Source organism: Octopus bimaculoides, chromosome 5, assembly GCF_046866305.1.
Source record: "Octopus bimaculoides isolate indiv1 chromosome 5, ASM4686630v1, whole genome shotgun sequence".
Classification (NCBI taxonomy): Eukaryota; Metazoa; Mollusca; class Cephalopoda; order Octopoda; family Octopodidae; genus Octopus; species Octopus bimaculoides.
The window spans coordinates 9,141,929-9,164,398 of NC_142932.1; the positions used below are offsets into that span (position 1 = coordinate 9,141,929).

The 22,470-nt window shown below is 38.7% G+C and overlaps 1 protein-coding gene across 4 annotated transcripts in view; it reads left to right on the forward strand.

Annotated features, from left to right (window-relative positions):
• The window catches only part of LOC106883258 (DNA polymerase beta), a 19,801-nt gene extending 507 nt beyond the window's left edge, over positions 1-19,294 (forward strand). Inside the window, exons 1-2 of one of the 4 annotated variants that reach the window (XM_089351987.1) lie at positions 4,063-4,200; positions 18,051-19,294. In XM_089351987.1, coding sequence (XP_089208113.1) covers positions 18,064-19,074 — 1,011 coding nt within the window. In that variant the 5' untranslated portion in view covers positions 4,063-4,200; positions 18,051-18,063 and the 3' untranslated portion in view covers positions 19,075-19,294. Of the gene's footprint in view, positions 1-4,062; positions 4,201-11,364; positions 11,528-16,990; positions 17,063-18,050 lie in introns of those variants that run through there. The other 3 variants (XM_014934194.3, XM_052967958.2, XM_089351986.1) reach the window with 3 other exon arrangements.
• The last annotated feature ends 3,176 nt before the right edge of the window (positions 19,295-22,470 follow it).

The following is a 22,470-nucleotide window of genomic DNA, read 5'->3' on the forward strand; positions in this document are numbered from 1 at the left end:
AAAGATTTTCGAATTTTTGCAGAACAACATTTAGTTTGAAATAAAGCCTACTTCGAGAGTAGCAGTTGATGTCATTTTCGAAATTTACATTGAATGACGATTCCATTCTAAGGGAGATAATTATTACAAAACTATAGTTTGGTCGTTTGATTTTTAATGGAAAACCATTTTTAACGTCTCTCTAGAGGTGATTTATTTGGGAACCATTGAACTATCTCTGCAATTCAATCTATATTAATATAGGTATTAAGCAAAAAAAAAACTAATCTAAACTGTTTATTGATTTGCAAAAATCCGGAAACTTCCCATCACTAATTCACAACCCAATAGAAATGCTGCAATGTGGAACAAGAGTGCTTTAGGCCTCTGAGGAACATTCGTCTCAGAATTAAAAGAAGGATGGAATATATGAGGGTCGTATCTGATATTTATAGGTCCTTCCTTCGCTCTTCGGCTCTCTAATTAATGTACCAGCTGAACTTTGCTCTTTCCGGTCTTGTATCATCATCATCATCATCATCGTCGTCGTCTTTTAACGTCCGATCTCCATGATGGCATGGGTCGGGCGGTTTGACAGGAATTGACCAGCTAGAGAACTACCCAGGCTCCATTTGTCTGTTTCGGCGTGGTTTCTATGGCTGGATACCCTTCCTATCGCCAACCACCTTGCAGAGTGTAGTGGGGCTTTTATGTGACAGCAGCACGGGCGCTTTTACGTGGTGACAACGTAGGATACTGCCATTGCTGTCATTGATGTTGTTATTGTTGTTATCGCTGGCTATGGTGCTGTTGGTTCTCTTCGCGTTTTTGCTGCTACTATTATTGGTACTGACGTCCCTGCTACTGTGGTCACTGTTAGGGGAGCTGCTGATGTTGCTGCTGCTGCTAGCATCGACCTGTATCTCAGCTTCATAGACAACTCCCTTAGATTCGCAGTGGCTCCTCACTGGGCATCTGTTGCGGTCCCTGCATGAACATCCTGCCACCGTTCATGATCTAAGAGTGCTAACTAGAATGTTCTTAATATTGGGGATGCACAGCTAAAAGAGACTAAGATTGTGCCTGTTGAAAATGCGTCCATATCTATAGATATAGTCACTTTTTATTAAGAGCATTCTAGTTAGCACCCCTAGACCATGAACAGAGGCAGGATGTTCTTGCAGGGACCACAACAGATGCCCAGTGAGGGGCCACTGCAACACCAAAGCAGTCCTCTATGAAGCTGAGGTACTGGCTGACCCTAGCAGCAGCGGTTCCCCTAACAGCGACCACTATAGCAGGGACATCAGTGATAACAACATCGTTGGCAGCAATGGCAGTATACCTAACGACAACAGCAGCAGCTTTGCTAAAGGCTACAGCTACAGCAGCAGGCTCAACAGTCCCAATAGCAGCAGCAGCAGTACCATCATCAGATCTTTTTTAAAACGGGGGCCACATTTTTCATTAACGAAACACTTTGAAACTTGGAACACTGGTAGAATGTGTCATATAAAACATCTTTTTCTCTTAGTCTTCTTTAAAAAAAAAGAAATCCATAAGTTATTCCATGTTAAAGTTGTCGTATTTCTGTAATTTCAACCAATCACTGACGTCCATTCAGCCGATATACATTAAGTGCCGACTACATAAACAAACGATTCTGAAACAATTAACCCTAACCGTAGGGTTAGGGTTAGGGTTAAAGCAAATTTAAAATGAAAAAAGCAAATAAAACGAAGGTATGGAGATTAAATACGCTTTACATCGCTTAATCAGCCAAAGGAGTAAATGTAAACAACTGAATACTTGTCAGTGATTGGTTGAAATTATCGAAATAAGACAATTTTTTACATGAAATAAATTCGAATACAAAAATATTTTTCTGTTCTATAACACAAAATAGATAAGTATACGAAGTTTGAAAGTCTTTCCGTACCAAAAACACTACATAAAACATTAATGAAAAATGTGGCCCCCGTTTTAAAATTGATCCCCATCATCACCATTGATAACAACAATAACAGCAACAGCAGTATCCCGAATGGAAATAGAAGTGCAGACATCACCAATGGCGTCTACAACAGCAATAACCACACCTCCATCAATGGCCATAATGACAACACCATCACCTTCGGGGTGCAAGGCGAAGGGGAAAAGTGGCTGCAAATATAGGGCTTTCCTATAAGTAGGTTATCTCCCTTGGCTAGGCGGCGCTCCATGTAGCTAATTAAACTTCCGCAGACTACCCACGCCATTGTTATTGTTTTACGTCTTATCATGGATATAAAGCAGCTTGATGATTCAGCTATCTAAGTACTTACTGTGCCTGAGTTAAAGAAATATTTAAGATTATATGGACAGTATGTTACTGGAAGAAAGGCGGACTTGACTGAAAGGTTGAAAGGAATAAAAATTCTGTCGATGAAGAATGTCAACAAAGTAAATTCATCGGACGATACTTCAGACAGGAATAAGCAGAAGCTTATATCTCCTCTCGGTGAAGTATTGCCTGATCTAAAGATTTTTGTAAGTTGCCGAATTTCACAGATAATGACATAATTACCTCGTGCTACGGATGAAAGCAAAGCAACAGTTAAGGAGTGGCATATTTTACCACGACAGACACGTACACAGCATCGAATACCACGATGTAAGTGAAAGCTGCTCTCACTGTATTGTCCAGTGTCTGGTAATCCCTTCAATACCGACATCAAACCAAAAAAAGAATCCTGACCACAGAGTGGGTAATTATGTCAAAGGTCGCTGGCAATGTGCATTCAGCTGATTGCAACTGTTAAAGCAAGTCACTGAGCATGCGTACATGTCATACGGGAGAGTTCCAATCAGGGGTGGATAACAACCTTATAGGAACCCCCTATACCACCTGCACTGACCTGTAATCCTCATACTTGTAACATCTGTGGGTTTCTTTGCAAATCGTTTGTGGGACTTAAATGTCACATCCGACATAAACATTATGATTGACAAAGAAAGAGTATGTTGTCAGAGCCTCATACGTTGAAACTGACAGGAGAGTCCGTCATGTATGTATATAGGCTTTTGGGTGCTGATGCTACATAAAAGCACCTGTGCCATTCCCTTGCAAAAGCACCTGTGTTGGTACCATATATGAATGCCCATGCTGGTGCCACATAAAAGTGTTCATGCTAGTGCCATATAAAAGCGCCTATACCATATAAAATCGCCCATGCTGGTATCATGTTAAAAGTACCAAGCACACTCTGTAAAGTTGTTGGCATTAGGAAGGCATCCAACCATAGAAACCATTCCAAAACAGACAAAATGGATCCTGTGCAGCTCTCTGGCTGGCCAGCTCCTGTCAAACCATCCAACCCATACCAGCATGGAAAATGGACATTAAATGATGATGATGATAATGATACATATATATTTTGTAGCAGTCCCAGTCACAATTAGTGACAACTAAATTTTTCCTATATGGTTTTGTACTGTGGCTAGCTGCTAACATTAATTTTTTGTAAACACATTGGCATATTGCCAAACCAGCCATAAATTTATATGGCAAATATCTATATTAACAGAGGAATTTAGCTGTTCCGTCAAAGCAATGGAGTCACACTGTTGACACGTCCTAGTTACTGGATGAAACCGTGGCCCAGTGTTCCATCTTTGCTCATGGGGCAGTTATCTACCTTATCAGTATATATAAACATGCTTTCCATGCAACTCTAAGAGTTTTAACTCTTATTTCTAGTGATGACTGTGTTTTTAGCCCCTACAGTCACAATTAGTGATCACTAAATTTTTCCTATATGGATTTGTATTGCGGCTAGCAGCCTACATTAATTTATATATATATATATATATATGTGTGTGTATGTATAGATATATATATATATATGTGTGTGTATGTATAGATATATAGATATATATATATATATATATATATATTGGTAATTAATCGATATTAATTAATATATGATTTTTTGCTATATTTTTTTTAATAATATATTAACCCTTACCGAGTTCTCATACTGGATATATGCGATGCAGTAAATATTCTCTGCAGACATATTCCTGGAATTAGCGCGCCAAAACGAAGACTTTTGAATTTTACCATTAAGCTGTAATTAGCAGAACCATATACACGCGCACCTATGGTGGTGGGCAACTTTGTATGGGGTTCTGATGATTATGGTTCCATTACAAATCAGGCTGATGAGAAATAGACAGTCGGTAAGATTGTTAAAATTCGAAACCGGTCCCTGTTTAATAATGTTCCTTTTCGGTCTTTTTAAATGTCTTGCCCGCTTACGTTTTGGTATCACGCTATATTTCACGTTGAGAACAATTTAGGTCTTATTAGACACAAGATGTGATCTATTTCTAGCACATTGAATGTCCACGTTAGTGGTCAACGTCATATATAAATATATATATATATATATATATATATATATATAGATAGATAGATAGATAGATAGATAGATAGATAGATAGATAGATAGATAGATAGATATACCAAAGTCAACAGTCTACACTGAGTTTCACCCTTAGCGACTGAACTATTCACAGCAGTTGTGAACAACCCAGGTAAAGGTGAAACTGGGTGTAGGTGGTATGTTTTAGCTGGTCTATAAGTTTTTTTATTTGTTGTTGATGTTAATAAAAATGCTACAGTTCAATCTCTTGCATATTTTAACTGTCAGGTTTTGTATAATATTGGTAGCTAATTGGACACTTATTATTAAAAGTTACTTTAACAAATGTGGCTGGATTTTATTGTGTATTTAATCTTTTTTTTTTAAGATTTTTGTCATTTCAGAGTCATGTTTTAACAGTGGTAAATTTTGATTAATTACAATAAAGACCTCACTATTCAAAGAGTTATGGACTGTAATGTATAATAAAACATTTATTTCTGTTTTGGTTTTTACAATTCTAAAATCAGTTGCCTCTACTCTTTTATTTGCATTGCTAATTAATGATGGTGGATAATGTTTTCCAGTCAGAATATCTCTTAGTTCATTTAATCTTTTCTTTCGGGTATTTGGATTTGATAGAATGGTGTATATTGTTTTGACTAGATTGTATGAGATATTGGCTCTTGGTTGGCATGAAGTGAAAAGTAAATATTGTCTTCAGTCTGTTTATTTATAATATACATCGGTCTTAAACTTATTTTGATTTTTGTAACTCCACAGTAAAGTGAAAGTTATTGTTAATACTATTTATGAGAGTAGTAAATTATGAAAGTCTACCCATACGATAAAACAAGCACCAAAATGTCTTTGTCAATTTTCTTTCCAGTAATTATAAAAATTGCTTCTGTATTTCATTTTGGATTTTGCCTATGTTTTTATCCCAAAGTATCACATTATTAAATTTGCATATGTTGGTCTACATTGCCTCCAACTGTCACTCTTAATTTTTTATATACAACAAGTCATCCCATAAGTTCTGTCCGATTTTACCTTTTTTAAAATTGAATGAAATTTAATAGTATTTTAGAATGTCTAATGCAATTAAAAATTATTTTTATGATTTTGTGTACATTTAAACTAATTAAATATTATTTTACAGCATAATAGAATTAAAATTTCTTTGATTAAAACCTTTTCTAACATGGAAGTATCCAAAGAGCATTTAAGGCACATTATGCTTTATGAGTACAAAAAAGGAAACTCTGCAGCCAAAGCGACTCGAAACATACACTCAGTTTATGGGAAAGAATGCTTGAATGAAAGAACTTGCAGAAGATGGTTTGCAAAATTCAGAAGTGGAGATTTCAGCCTTGAAGAGGAAGATTGAACAGAACATCCTGTTGAGTTTGATGACAAGCCCATTGAGGCATTACTTGAAGAAAATCCTGCATTATCAGTTGAAGAATTGGCAGTAAAGCTTAGTTCAAACCATACAACTGTTCATCGTCATCTTCAACAACTTAGAAAGGTTCCTAAACTTGGAAAATGGGTGCCTCATGAATTGTCCGAAAGCAACCACAAATCCCAAGTTGACATCTGCTCTTCTCTCCATTCTCGCAAACTCATTTCACTCTTTTTGGATAGACTTGTGACTGGTGATGAGAAATGGATCTTCTATCGAAATGTTAAACATTGTAAACAGTGTCTTGGTAAAAGGGGAAAAACTCAACCACAACTGAGAAGGGAACTTCGTGGGAAAAAGGTTCTTCTCTTTATCTGGTGGGATTGCAAAGGAGTAATTCCCTTTGAATTGTTACCACCTAATGCAACAATCAATGCTCAAGTCTACTGTCAGCAATTAGAGTGTTCCAATCAGGCTTTGAAGAAAGAAAGACCTGCTTTAGTGAATCAAAAAGGAGTGATGTTTCATCAGGACAATGCGCGACCCCACACTGCAAAGATCAAATCACAGAAGATCAAAGATCTTGGTTGAGACAAAATTCCTCATCCACCTTATTCTCTTTACCTTGCTCTTTCAGACTACCATTTGTTTCATAGTTTACAGAATCATTTGGGGGACATAACTTTCGCAAGCCAGGAGGAGGTTGAAACTGACATTTCAGAGTTCTTGGCTTTGAAACCAAAAGAGTTTTACATTGATGGGATTAAAAAGCTTGTAAATATATGGAAGGAAGTCATAGATAATGAGGGAAAGTACATTGATGATTAAATTTCAGTTAAATATAACATTTGATCACTTTCTGTTGTGTCTGGGGAGAGTCATTTTCTTATTGTGCCTTAAAACACACTCACCAGTAAAATTTCCACTTATTTCTTATTTTTATTTTCCTAAAATTTTCGTTGCGTCTTGCAACCTTTTCAATAGTCTTTGATCACTTATTTTCTTTATTCAAAATTCAGACAGAACTTATGGGATGACCTGATACTTGGTCAAAATTAAAGAAAATATTGTTTTGGAGAATAAATTGAAGGTCTTCAATAATAATTTGTCTTTGCATGTGAATTATGTTAGTTTAGCAGGAACTGTCTTATTGAAAAAGTGTGTAGGAATTAACACAGGTGTTATAGTGAGCTACTTCAAGTTTCATGCTCAAATAGTGCAGTAATCATGTTAGCATGCTCCACTGGATGTGCAACACTAATGTACAAGTGCAAATTAGGCATAAGAGAAGTCAGATGTAGCACACAAGAGAAAAGAGTACACTGGTTTGGTGACATGATGTGGATGGAACTTGTGGAAGTGGGAGAATCAGGAAGACATGGGAATGAAGTAGTGAAGGCTGGTCTCACAATGCCAAGCCTCATGAAGGAGATGAGAAAGGACCAAGGTGATTGGTAATTCATTGTTCTTGAGGAGACGGTTTTGGCATAAAAGCTTTTGACAGTTTTATAGATATTTCAAAATTATGATGCTAGATGTTTCCATTATTTTGTTCAACCCCTGTGTATATATATATATATATATATATATATATATGCAGGTTGCCCCTGGGAGCTCCTCTATGCTGATGACCTTGCCCTAATTGCGGAGTCACTATCAGAACTAGAGGAGAAGTTTCAGGTGTGGAAGTAAGGTCTAGAATTGAAGGGCCTTAGAGTCAACCTAGCTAAAACCAAAATCCTAATAAGTAGGAAGGTAGATAAAACACAAACCCCTTCAGGTAGATGGCCCTGCTCAGTATGTAGAAAAGGAGTAGGTAGTAACTCTATAAGATGTACTCGGTGCAAGCTATGGACACATAAGAGGTGCAGCAACATCAAAGGCAGGTTAACTAGCAAGTTAGTTTTTGTTTGTGGCAGATGTTCAGGTGCAATAAAGACTGTAAACAAACAGGAAACAACTTCTATCTCATTCCAGGGTGAAAAACTAGAGGTAGTCGATAGCTTCCGCTATCTGGGCGACCAAGTTAGTAGTGGGGGTGGGTGCGCTGAAAGTGTAGCTGCTAGAATAAGAATAGCCTGGGCAAAGTTTAGAGAGCTCTTACCCCTGCTGGCGACAAAGGGACTCTCACTCAGAGTAAAAGGCAGACTGTATGACGCATGCGTACGAACAGCCATGCTACATGGCAGTGAAACATGGGCTGTAACTGCTGAGGACATACGTAAGCTCGCAAGGAATGAAGCCAGTATGCTCCGTTGGATGTGTAATGTCAATGTGAATACCCGTCAGAGTGTAAGTATCTTGAGAGAAAAGCTGAACATTAGAAGCATCAGTTGTGGTGTGCAAGAGAGACGATTGCGCTGGTATGGACATGTGGTGAGAATGGATGAGGATAGCTGCGTGAAAAAGTGCCACACCCTAACAGTTGAGGGAACCCGTGGAAGAGGTAGGCCCAGGAAGACCTGGGCTGAGGTGGTGAGGAAAGACCTCCGTACATTGGGCCTCACCGAGGCGATGACTACTGACCGAGACCTTTGGAAATGTGCTGTGCGTGAGAAGACCCGGCAAGCCAAGTAAGATCGTTGCCAGTGCCCCTGGACTGGCTCTTGTGCGGGTGGCACATGAGATGCACCATTTTGAGCGTGGCCGTTGCCAGTACCGCCTGACTGGCTCCCGTAGGATTTTCGAGTGAGATCGTTGCCAGTGCCCCAGGACTGGCTTGTGCGGGTGTCACATAAAAGACACCATTTCGAGCGTGGCCGTTTTCGTGCGGGTGACACGTAAAAGCACCCACTACACTCTCTGAGTGGTTGGCGTTAGGAAGGGCATCCAGTTGTAGAAACTCTGCCAAATTAGATTGGAGCCTGGTGTTGCCATCCGGTTTCACCAGTCCTCAGTCAAATCGTCCAACCCATGCTAGCATGGAAAGCGGACGTTAAACGATGATGATGATGATGATGCATATAGGTATTATCTTCTCTATCATTTTATGTCCACCTTCCCACAGGTTGGAATGGTTTGACAGGATGCATTGTGTTGGACGACCACATCTCAGTTTTGGTACGGCTTTTATGGCAGGATGCCCTTCCTAATGCCAACCGCTCTTCATTAGAGCACAAGGTACTTTTTACATGGCACCAACACTAGTGAGATCACCTTGAAAGTATTGAGACTAAAGAACTGTCATATGTGAAAAGAGAATATAAAAGGGAATGTGCTGATTTTTGGTGAGGTGATAAGGGGGTGGGATATGATGAGAGGAACAGATTTATTGCTATCAGAGAGTGGTAGTGGAGAGAGTAACAAAATAGATAATATTTGGAGGAATAGTGAAAGAACAGGAGAAAAGAAAAGGGAAGGATTAGTAGGAAAGATAGAGAGAGAGAGAATAGAATAGAAAGGTAACAGATTTGATAGTGAGAGGGAATCTCATGCTACCCTATGTTATAAGGATGAATATGAGTGAAAGGTGTGAGAGGATGATGAGCACATGATAAAGAAATGGGGATCTGGAGAGGCTGTAGAGAGAGGATTATTGCAGGTTAAAAGAGGAGTGAGGGGTATTAGGGGTAGAGAGATAGAGAGGGGAAAAAGAGAGCGAGAGATGAAAGAGTATTGGGGTGATAGGGAAGCTGTGGGGAAAGGACAATGAGAGAGTTGGGAGTTGGGGAGTAACTGGTGAATGCAGTGAGAACATTCAAAAGAAACGAATGCAGAAAAGAGTGTGTTGTTCATTTTCCTATGCTTATGTGGGTTGGATGTGTCCTCTCCTGCACAGTGTCCTGCTATTTCCTGTGTTCTTTTGTATTCAAAGTCAGTTTCAACACTTCTGCCCATGTCTTCCTCTATCTTCTTCTTCCACAGTTTGTGGATTTCCTAGCACTTCTTTATTTGCCTCTCATCATCCATATGTATTACATGTCTTTCCCAACACAATTGTCACTCTTATTACACACTATATTGAATCCAGTTTTTGCTCTCAGCTCATCTATGCCTTGTTCAGGCACATTAACTCTACACAGCCAACAGACCGTGCTTACTTCATTTCTATCCATAGTTTGTGTGCACAGGCATCATTTATCCCCGTGTTGTCAGCTTTTTCTTATTCTGGCAATTATGCTTTCTGAACACCCTCCCCCACCGTGAAGTGACAGAAGCTAGCAACTACTTCCTACTTCGATAGGCCTTCTGAGCATTGCAAATAATCTAACATATTGATACTTTATTTCAAGGAATATCAACCATTTTTATCTATGAACCCCTTTGATTACTATTTTATTCTGGTGGACCCCATAACCATTCAATGCTTAAAAACTAGTTTTAGTGAAACTTCTTTCAAAATTTGTATTTTGTTTTTCACACATTATCTTGTGTCGGTTGAACTAAGTAAATGTCAGAGAAAGAGACAAAGCTGTCTGTTTCTTGCAATACATACAACTAAAGCAAAATTTTTTCACTGTCCCTTACAATACTATTGTGGATCCTCGATTTATTATTTTGTTACGTGGACCCTTAAAAATCTTATGTAGACCCTCAAGGGCCATATGGACCCAGTTGAGAACCATTGCTCTATCTGGTAACTACTTCTGTGCATCTACCACCACCAAGATCTTTATCGACTCTCAGCCTACATTTGATTCCATGCACCAACAGATCACATTCAGTACACTATATATTATTTTTACCGACTCCTTTTCTGCGCACTAAACAAAGCCATTTCTGTGATGGCACTACAATTCTGTTTTCCTGCTTACTAAAATTTTAGCATTTGCTAAGTTTACTCTGAAGCCTTGTGATACTAGTTTACATTTCGACATCAGAAACATCTCTAAATTCTCAACAATCTCTACAATAAGGACTAGGCTATCAACACATAGGAGTTCCCAATGACAACCATTCTTAAACTTCTCAGTTATAGCTTGGAGAACTATAATAGGAGGGAGCTGAAGAGCAATCTTTGGAGAAGACATACTTGTCCCCTCTGTGAATTCATTGCCAATCCTCTCTTTGTTGACTGTATCTCTATACACGACTTACACTACCCACACATGCAATTCATACACTGGTTTTCTTAGTGACCTATAAACTTTAGATTGTTGTATTTTGTCAAATATAGACCTTTTACAGATAGAAAATGCTAGGTAGAGAAGCTTTCTCTAGCATAGCAAACCTCTTACAATTGTTTTGATATGAAAAGAGCATCTCCTATGCTGTTGTAACCCATCTTGGTAAAAAATCTGAACAACATCTAATTTAAATGGATTCTATTCTTAATTGTGTTAAGACTTTCTGTTACTTTCATGTGTGTATGTGTGTGTTTGTTTATAAACTTACAGGAGAAACGTACACACGAACACATATACATGTGTGTGTACATGTTTTTTAACATACTCCATATCAATTTACTTTCCTAATATGGCTGCCGAATTATTTTTCTTTTAACATTTCACCTCGTTTTCTATCTGATCTACATCTATGTATATATCCAAAGAAATAAACAAACGAGAATTCACTCTTTCATTTCTCATTTGATTAAAATTTAATTTTTACCTTTTTTTTCATTTTGATAACATTTCCTTTAATTATTCATATTTTTACACGCTTTTGTACCAAGAGTTTCTGCGTTTAATCAATTATCAAATAAAAAATAACAGAATGTCATAGGCCTAAACCGTTTACATTGTTGTGTTGTCGAGTCAATATTGACGATTTTTTTTCAAACTTTATCGAAAATTAGGTAAGTAAAAAAAAAGACTTTTACGCATATTATTATTAATTAATTATACAACAGTCGTAAATAATTAAAGACCGATTTCTCTATACACACATAGTCGCAGTGAAATTATTATTTTTACATTTGAATTAATCGCAACCCTTCCACGGATTCTACTGCTATTAGAACACGTCAAGGGAGCAAAATATAAACACTGCCCACCGATCGAAGATTTCTACTATAGTTTTTTACTCGTATTAAACACGTTTTTCTTTTTCTTCTGGTTGCACATCTAAATGTTCAATATATCTGTAAAAATACGGTACAGTGATCCTAAATGTATAATTATTATTTTTATAGATCCATTTTAGCCGGTTTTATCTATTGGTTTCGCATCGAAACGGGTCTTCCTTTTTTTTTTTTCAGTATATATATTTCTGGGTTTGATAAAAAAGAAAAAGAAATTCAAAATCTGACTATAGGTCTATATATTTTATTTAATCGGCAGAAGTTATAAAATAATTCAAGGGGCGAAATACACACACACACACACTCATACATACGTACATACATATACTTGTTTTACAGTACTATTAATATTATGGCGTGTGTGTTGAAGATGGCAGAATCAATAGCACGCCGGTCAAGATGCGTACCGGCATTTTGTTCACCTTCACGTCCTGAGTTCAAATGCTGCCTAGGTCGACTTTGTCTATCATCCTTTCGAGGTCGATAATGTTGAGCACTGGGGTCGATAGGAGGCGCAATGGCCCAGTGGTTAGGGCAGCGGACTCGCGGTCATAGGCTCGCGGTTTCGATTCCCAGACCGGGCGTTGTGAGTGTTTATTGAGTGAAAACACCTAAAGCTCCACGAGGCTCCGGCAGGGGATGATGGCGAACCCTGCTGTACTCATTCACCACAACTTTCTCTCTCTCCTGTTTCTGTTGTGCCTGTAATTCAAAGGGTCAGCCCTGTCACTGTATAAGGGTACGAGCAGGTTGTTCCGTTGATCGGATCAACTGGAACCCGCGACGGAGTGCCAACATAACGTAACTGGGGTCGATATAATCGACTTATCCCCTCTGAACTTGCTAGCCTTATGCTAAAATTTGAAAGCAATATTATCTGGGGAGGGGGTGTCTGTGTGTGTGATGCAAAGTAAGCAACAGATTCCTTTTGCATGCAAAAATGTGCATTTTTAAGAGTTTCGAGGAAACAAAGTCCTCGGAGGGTAGGGAGAACACTAAACAAAACAAAAAAAAATGGAATAATCATGGTTGGAACATTTTTAGGATGAGAATTTAAGGCACAGTCATGACTGAAACAAGTAAAAGATAAAAAAATGACATATTAACCCTAACACTAATTAGCATGGCTCAGTGGTTAGAGCGTTGGGTTCACAATCTTGAGGTAGTGAGTTTGATTCCTGAATTGGGCTGTGTTGTGTTCTTCAGCAAGACACTTTATTTCACATTGCTTCAGTTAACTCAGCTGTAGGAATGATTTGCAATGTCACTGGTGCTAAGCTGTATCAGCCATTGCCTTTCCCTTGGATAATATCAGTAGCATGGAGAGGGGAGGCTGGTATGCATGGGCAACTGCTGGTCTTCCATAAACAACCTTGCCCGGACTTGTGCCTCGGAGGAGAACTTTCTGGGTGCAATCCCATGATTGTTCATGACTGAAGGGGGTTGTTGCCAACCCTATCCCCCTTAAATCTTAGATTTAAACTTAATCCCTAATTCAAACCCCTTAATTCTTACCCCAAAAGGAAACAAACTTTTTTAATAATGCATATTTTGGTATGTGCAAAGTAATCAACCCACATAATTTTCATTTTGAAAATTATCTTTTTGGATCTTAAACTCCAGTATAATCAATGTAGGCCAGTCATGTGTGGTTAAGAAGTTCGCTTTCCAGCCGCATGATTACAAGTGCTGGCAGCTATAGTCCCTGGTTCATCAAGGCATAGTGAGTGGACCTGGAAAACAAAAACTGAAACAAACCCTCAATATCATGTGATGATTGGAAATGACTGTTGCCATTGTACAGGCAAAAGTACCTTCTTCAAAGTCATATCTGATTATATCACAGCCACATGATTTTGGATCCAGTCCTATTGTGCATTTTTATTCTATAATCCTGGGCCAACCAACCACTACCTGGTGAGTGAATTTGATTGATGGAAATGTTGTGGAAGTTTGTTTCTCTCTCACTCTCTCCCTTGCTCTGTTTCTCTCTTTCTCTCTGTATGTATGTGTGTGTGTGTGTGTGTGCGTGTGTGTGTGAAGGGATTGCATCTAAAAAATTCCCTTCTGAGTCATAAGTCCAGGTAAGATTGTTTATGGAAGACTAGCAGTCTCCCATGCATACCAGCCTCCTCTCTCCACACTACCCCAAAGAGGAAAGGCAAAGGCCGATACAGCTTGGCACCAGTGATGTCACAACTCATTTCTACAGCTGAGTGAACTGGAACAATGTGAAATAAAGTGTCTTGCTCAAGAACACAACACACACCGTAGTCTGGGAATCAAACTCACTAGCTTGTGATTGTGAGCCTGACACTCTAACCACTGAGCCATGCTCCTTCACACACACACGCACACACATGCACACATGCATGTATATGTCTGTGTTTATCCTCCACCACTGTTTGAAAACTGGTTTCAGTTTGTTTATGTCCCCATAACTTAGCTGTTTCACAAAAGAGACCAAAAGAATAAGAATCAGACGTTATATATATATATATATATATATATATATATATATATATATATATATATATATATATATACACATATATATATTATCATCTTCATCATTTAACATCCATTGTCCATGCTGGCATGGGTTGGACGGTTTGATTGGGCTGGCACACTGAAAGGCTGCGCTAGGCTCCAGTCTAATTTGGCATGGTTTTCTCCAACTGGATGCCCTTCCTAACACCAAACACTCCAAGAGCGTAATGGGTGTTCTTATGTGCCACCGGCATGGATGACATTTGTGTGATGCCAGTATCAGCCATGACTGCAATTTTGCTCAGTTTGATGGGTCTTCTTCTGTCAGTCCATATATATATATATATGGACTGATAGAAAACAATAAAAGTACTGGGTTGATTTCTTTGGTGAAAATCTCTCAAGGTGGTGCCCCAGCATGGCCACAGTCTAATGACTAACAAGTAAAAGAAAAAGAAAATTAGCATATATATGGGGTCAATTTGTTTGGCTAAAACCATTCCAGGCTGATGCCCAAGAATGACTAAAACAAGTAAAAAATATATAAAAAATAAAGAAATCTTTCGTCTTTTACATGTTTCAGTCATTAGACTGTGGCCATGCTGGGGCATTGCCTTGACGAATTTTTAGTTGAATGAATTAATCCCAGTACTTATTTTTTTGTTAAGCCTGGTGCTCATTCTCTCAGACTCTTTGTTGAACTGCTATGTTATGGAGAGATAAACACACCAGCACTAGTTGTCAAGCATTGCTGGGGGGGGGGGGGACAAAAACAGATACAAAGACACACACAACCACACATGCACATACACACACACACACACACACGGCAGGCTTCTTTCAGTTTCTGTCTACCAAATCCACTCAGCAGGCTTCAGTCAGCCCAAGACTGTAGTAGAAGACAATTACCCAAGGTGCACCACAAAGTGAGGTTGAACCCTGAACCATGTGGTTGGGAAGGAATCTTCTGCTCACACTGTCACAACTGAACACCTATACAGTTAAATACTTTTCAGTTGTTCAAATCTTTCAATGGTTCCATTGTTTTTTCTTGGGCAAGTGTCTTCAACTATAGCCTTGGGCCGACCAAAACCTTGCGAGTAAATTTGGTAGATGGAAACTGAAAGAAGCCCATTGTGTGTATATATATATATATATATATATATATACCATGATGTGTTTCTTTAAGGATTGGCAAAGTTTTGTTTTTATATATTTTTAATAGTATCTTTGCTATTTTGTTGTGAATATCATTTGATACATCAATCTCACTACTTGGCAACTTGGGCAAATGTCTTCTAATTTATCCCTGGGTCATCCAAAGGCTTAACCCTTTAGCATTTAAACCTGCGACATCCAGCCAAAATATTCAACCTGTTTTATCTTCAGACTGGCCAAATCCAGCCTCTCACACCTTATAATATTATTCTAAAACTAAACAACCATGTTATTGAAATCTCACAGCTACAAGGTCATGCATAACTAATTCAAATCAATATGAATAAATAAGCATTATATTTGATAGAGTAATCTGAATGCTAAACGGTTAAAGCCTCATAAGTTGATTTGGTTGATAGAAGCCAAAAGAAAACTATATATGTGTGTGTAGGTGATTGAGTTTATATTTCCCATATGGCTCAATGGTTAGAGCGTCAGGCTCACAATCATGAGGTAGTGAGTTTGATTTCCAGACTGGGCTGTGTGATGTGTTCTTGAGCAAGACACTTTATTTCACGTTGCTTCAGTTCACTCAGCTACAGAAATGAGTTGTGACGTCACTGGTGTCAAGCTGTATCGGTCTTTGCCTTTCCCTTGGATAATATCGGTGGCATAGAGAGGGGAGGCTGGTATGCATGGGCAACTGCTGGTCTTCCATTAACAATCTTGCCTGGACTTGTGTCCCGGAGGGTAACTTTCTAGGTGCAATCTCATGGTCATTCATGACCAAAGAGGGTCTTTGTTTTTTGTTCTGTCTACATGCATGTTCAGTCACTGATAGTAAACAATGGCTTCATTCACAGTGTCATTGACTTGCAGTCCATCACTCTACCAAAAAAGCATATTCAAGCTTCTTCACATGTCTGGAAGTGTTGTCCGCGATCTTTGTAAGCAAAAGACCTGGTCATTATTGTGCCGTTCATTTCTGGTTCTCTACACGAACATATTCAAGTTGTTTGTTGCTTAACAGTTGGGAAATTATTACCTCACTTGGAAACAGGTGGGGATTGACAACAGGAAGGACATCTGGCCATAGAAAATACTGCTTCAATATGCTCTCATCTGATCCATGCAGGCATGGAAAAGTAGACATTAAAATGATGATGATGGTAACAACAGTGACAGAAATGATGATGATAATATTGTTTTTTATGGAAAGAATGGAAGGTAACTGTCTATCTCAAGTTTGTAGGCTCATGAGGCCAGAGCTTATTTAGATTTCTCAAGATGTATAGGCTGAGAATACAAGGTTCTCAACTGAACAGAACACCAGTCCATTGCAGAGTTAGCTCCAAATTCCACGACTACTCATTTTCAGTTGAGGATACCGGAGCAGTGTGAAATGAAGTGCCTTGTTCTAGGACACAATACATCACCTTGTCCAAGAATTGAACCCATGATATAATGATCTTCAGTTCAACACTCTAACCAATAGGTCATGTGCCTTCAACATAGTTTTATATATTGTTGAAAACTTAGAGGCTATTAGTTATATATATTGTGTTTATTCTTTTACTTGTTTCAGTTATTTGACTGCAGCCATGCTGGAGCACTGCCTTAAAGGGTTTTAGTCAAACAAATCAATTTCAGGACCTATTCTTTGTAAGCCTAATACTTGTTCTATTCATGTGCAGACAGGAGGCCAAATGCACTTTTGCCGAAGTACAAGAAACCGAAGCCAAGAAGCTGAACAGACACAATGCTGAATGGACAAAAAGCCGAACGGACACAATAATAAAAAAAAAAACATTCCTACCTTCATAGTTTAATAACCATTTTAGTCTGTCAAATGGTCATATTGTAAGAATAAAATGATTATCATATATTTTAATTTTCATATGTCTTTTTGGCATCTTGTCCATTCGGATTCTTGGCTTTGGCTTCGTGTCTTTTGGCAAAACTGCATCCTGTCTGTGTACCATTCTATCAGTCTATTTTGCTGAACTGCTAAGTTATGGGGACATAAACATACCAACATTGGCTGTCAAGCAATGGTGGGGGCACAAAGACTCAAAGACTCAAAGACACATACACACACACACACACACAGAGGTATATATGATGAGCTTCTTTCAGTTTCTGTTTACCAAATCTACTCACGAGGCATTGGTCAGCACAAGGCTGTACTAGAAGACACTTGCCCAAGGTGCCATGCAGTAGGACTGAACCTGGAACCATGTGGCTGGGAAGCAAGCTTCTTACCGCACAGCCAAGCCTGAAACAATGAACAAAAGTATTGTCTGAAAGACATTGTTAAAATAGGTTAACGTTTCCATACATGCAATGAAGATGACCACTGCACATATAGAGTTAGATAATGCCCTAACTTGCATGTGAATATATAAGCATGCATACATGAGGTTTATTTAATGTTGCTGTATTGTTGTGGTAGAAAAGGGCATTCAAAAATTGTTATAAAAGGAAAAGGGATAGTAGTTTAAAAAGTTTGAAAAGCACTGAGTCAGTTGAACAACTTAATGCATTTGTAACCTTTATTTGAAAAATATGAGTAAAATCTAACAATTATTATTATTAATATTATTTGATATTATTATTATTATTATTATTATTATTTTTTTTTTTTTTTCAGATATTGAGTCAGAATGAGCAAACGTAAAAATCCTAATACCGAGAACCTGAATTCAGATTTCTGTGACTTTCTGATGGAGCTTGCCAATTATGAGAAGAATGTTACACGTGCCATGCACAAGTACAATGTTTATCGAAAAGCTGCTGGTCTTCTTGCTAAACATCCTACGAGGATTAAGAATGGAGAAGAAGCGAAGAGACTGAATGGTATTGGAGATAAAATTGCTAAAAAAATTGATGAATTCATTCGTACAGGGCAACTTGAGAAGCTGAATAAAATCAGAGCTGATGACACCAATATGGCAATCAATGAGTTGACCAAAGTATCTGGAATAGGTCCAGCAGCGGCAGCAAACTTTGCCAAAGATGGCATAAAAGATATCGAAGACCTCAGGAAGATCACTGATAAGCTAAACCATCATCAGAAAATTGGTGTGAAATATTTTGAAGACTTTGAACTGAGAATTCCTCGTGAAGAACTAACCAGTTTACGAGACAAAATATTGGCAGGAATCCAAAAAGTCGACTCCAGATACACAGCTAAAGTTTGTGGAAGTTACCGAAGAGGGGCTGCTTCTTCTGGAGATATTGATGTTTTGTTAACACATCCGGATTACGTTGCTACAGATAAGAAGAAACCTGAGTTGCTGAAGGCAGTGGTAAAACATCTCACTGATAAAGGTTTGGTAACTGACACTATCTCTATGGGGGACTCGAAGTTTATGGGGGTATGTCGGCTTCCAGAGGACGACAAAGAAATCAAGCGACATTTCCGAAGATTTGATCTCCGTTTGATCCCTCATGACCAGTATTATTGTGCGCTACTTTATTTCACTGGCAGTGATATGTTTAATAAAGACATGCGAGGTCGTGCTTTGGAAAATGGGTTTACACTTAATGAATACTGCATTCGGCCAATGGGGAGTACAGGAATTCCAGGTGAATCTCTGCCTGTGACTTCTGAAGAAGATATCTTTGATTATATTGGAATGACATTCAAGAAACCGTCAGAGCGTAATTTATAAGTCACTGTAAGGATTTATTTTGTACACGATCATTTCATTAATTACTGATTTCTATTAATGGAGTTAGTTATTACAATCAGTTATTATGAATTGTTATCAATCCACCAATAACTGATTGTGTGACTCGAATATATAACCAATGAAATTTTCATTCTATTTATTTAATTATTTATTAATTAATCGATTGATTGATTGCATCTAATAAAATCATTTATCATCATTGTGTTATCTTGTGTCTATTTTCTTTCTCAGTTACCACCTGGTATCTTGTCTCTTTGAGAGAACAGCATGACACTGTGGCATATGAGCCACAAAGGACCTACTAGAAATAACAGCCAAATCTTGGTCTTATCATAGTGTACCATCTCAGGAAAGAGAGGAATCCGAAAAAAAAAAAAAAAGGAAAAAGGAAAGGATAGACATGTCTTTTGACCATAGGTCTACTTGATCAGAGCTGAACTGAGGTTAAACAGCAACACAATGACATTGCTAGACAAATTGTTTGAACTAGTAGAATGTTGGTATTTGATTAGCTCCTTCAACATTTTTTAGTTTCAAATCCTACCGGAAATGAATGTTTTTTCTTCTGACATTTTATTTTAATTAAAAAAAAAAAAAACATTTGATATTAAAGAAGAAATGTCAGCTTCTAGGATTTTTCTTTTCAGGTTGGTGTGGTGATGAGAAAATGTTCTCAATAAAAACACTGAATAAACCTGGTAGTGGTGTTAAACAAGATGATGGGTTAAGTCTGCCCCACAACTGGATTGGTCCCTTTAATGAGTTGGTGAAATTAAACAAGCATGCATGCACGCATGCACAGACACAGATGCACACATTCTAGATTGCATGCAACAGAAAGCCATTAGACTGATTAGCAATGGTTCACTCAACAACATACTCTTACTTCATCTAGCATCACTACAACTATCTCTATTCCTCTGAACAAGGCTGAGAATGCAAGGTTCCCCATAGATGCAGGCATGGCTGTGTGGTAAGAAGCTTGCTTTCCAACCACATGGTTCCGGGTTCAGTCGCACTACATGGTACCTTGGGCAAGTGTCTTCTAATATAGCTTTGGGCCAACCAAAGCCTTGTGAGTGGATTTGGTAGATGGAAACTGAAAGAAGCCCATGCTATATATATATATATATACATACATAACAAAGGGATTTATGTGTGAGTGTGTCTGTGTTTGTCCCCCTGCCATTTCTTGCATTTCTTGACAACTGATGCTGATGTGTTTATGTCCCCGTAACTCAGCGGTTTGCTAAAAGAGACTGACAGAATGAGTACTAGGCTTACAAAAAATAAGTACTGGGGTCAATTTCTTTGAGTAAAACCCTTTAAGGTGGTGCTCCAGCATGGCTGCAGTCAAATGACTGAAACAAGTAAAAAGAATTGAACAGAACATCAGTCTATTGCAGGGTTAACACTAGATGTCACTGTTGCTCGTTTTCAGTTGAGAATACTGGAGCAATGTTAATACCTCCCGCATCCAACCCCACCCATTACCCTTTTTCATGTTATTGCTGTTGAACCTTACATCCCAGACCTTGCACTGCATCAAGCACCTTTTTCCTAAAACTACTACCCACTAGGATTCTCAGAATTCTCTCTCTGTTCAAACATTGACCTACAAGTGTTCAAATGACTGTGCTGGTTACATATTGATGTGTTACGTATGGATGAGGACAGCTGTGTGAGGAAGTGCCACTCCCTAACTGTGGAAGAGGTAGACCCAGGAAGACATGGGATGAGATGGTAAAGCATGACCTTCAAACACTGGGCCTCACAGAGGCAATGACAGGAGACTGAGACCTTTGGAGATATGCTGTGATTGAGAAAACCCGGCAACTAAAATGTGATCACAATCATAGCTGATGCCAGTGTTGCATGTCTGGCCCATTTAAGAGTACCCTTGATGCCTTGGGCGATATGATATGCTTGAGAAGACCTGTTGAGTCAAATAAAACCAAAATCACAGCTGTGGTCAGTACCCCTGACTGGCTCCCGTTCCGGTGGCACGTAAAATGCATCATTTGAACGTGGTCGATGCCAGTGTCTCCTGTTCTGGTGGCATATAAAAAGCACAATCCGAACATGACTGATGCCAGTGGCATGTAAAAAGCATTATCCAAACATGATTGATGCCAGGACCACCTGACTATCTGCACCCCCCCCCCTCGTGCTGGTGGCACGTAAAAAGCACTATCCAAACATGATTGATACCAGGCCTGCCTGACTGGCTCTTGTGCCGGTGGCACGTAAAAAGGGTTAAAACAGTGTTGTTCATTTCTAATCTATGAAAACATGTCTGGACGTGGGGAAATATGCTACTTGGAAACCGGTGAAGATTGGTGACAGGAAGGGCATCCATCATCATCATCATCATTGTCATTTAATGTCTGTTAGATGGTTTGACTGGAGCTGGTAAGCTAGGGTGCTGTACCAGGTACCAGTCTGTTTTGTCTTGGTTTCTACAGCTAAATACCTTTACTAACACCAACTGCTCTACAGAGTGTCTGGGGTGTCTTTTACGTGTCACTGGCAGAGGTGTCTTTTATTTGCTACCAGCACAGGTCACAGCCATCATTTCACATAGTTTGACACATAAATCAAATACAGCAAATCGCCAGAAGTTTCTGTCACTTGTCATTACCTCTGTGAGACTCAACAACTGAAGATCATATTTCACCACCTCATCCCACGTCTTCCTTTTCTACAGGTTCTGTCCACAATTAGAGATCACCACTTCCAATATGCAGCTGTCCTCACCCATATGCATCACATGACCATATCAGTAGTCTTCTCTCTTGCACACTACATCTGATGCATAGAAAATCTGTTTCACAAAATTCCACTGACCATGGAAAGCTGGTAAAGTGGACAGTAAATTAATGATGATGTTCAAACTTTGCCCCACAGATGATCAAACTGGACACCAACCATATTAATATCACCAGTTTGAGAAAGCTGGTAAAGTTTTTGGGTTTTGTCCCTCCTCTGACTAGCTTATAAAAAAAATATAACTAAAAAATACATGGCAACAGCTGCATTATTATAACAAGGTGGGTTTCACTCTTGTTCAATAAGCCAAGAGACCATCCATACAGCTTGACTGAACAAAATTTCAGTACTCCAATGTAGATCTCATGTCACCTTTTGTAGAGGATTGGCAAAGGATTTTAGTTTTGGAGAGGTGAGTGGGAGGTTAAAACAGAGAGGAAGTTTATGCAGTGTGAAGTTGAACTCTTTCTTTAGTTATAGTTTGGAGAGGGGTAGCTGAGCTAGACTGACTTGCTTAAAGACAGTTTCAATAACATTCATCATCACCGTCATTTAGCATCCGTTTTCCATGCTGGCATGGGTTAGATGGTTTGACTGGGACTGATA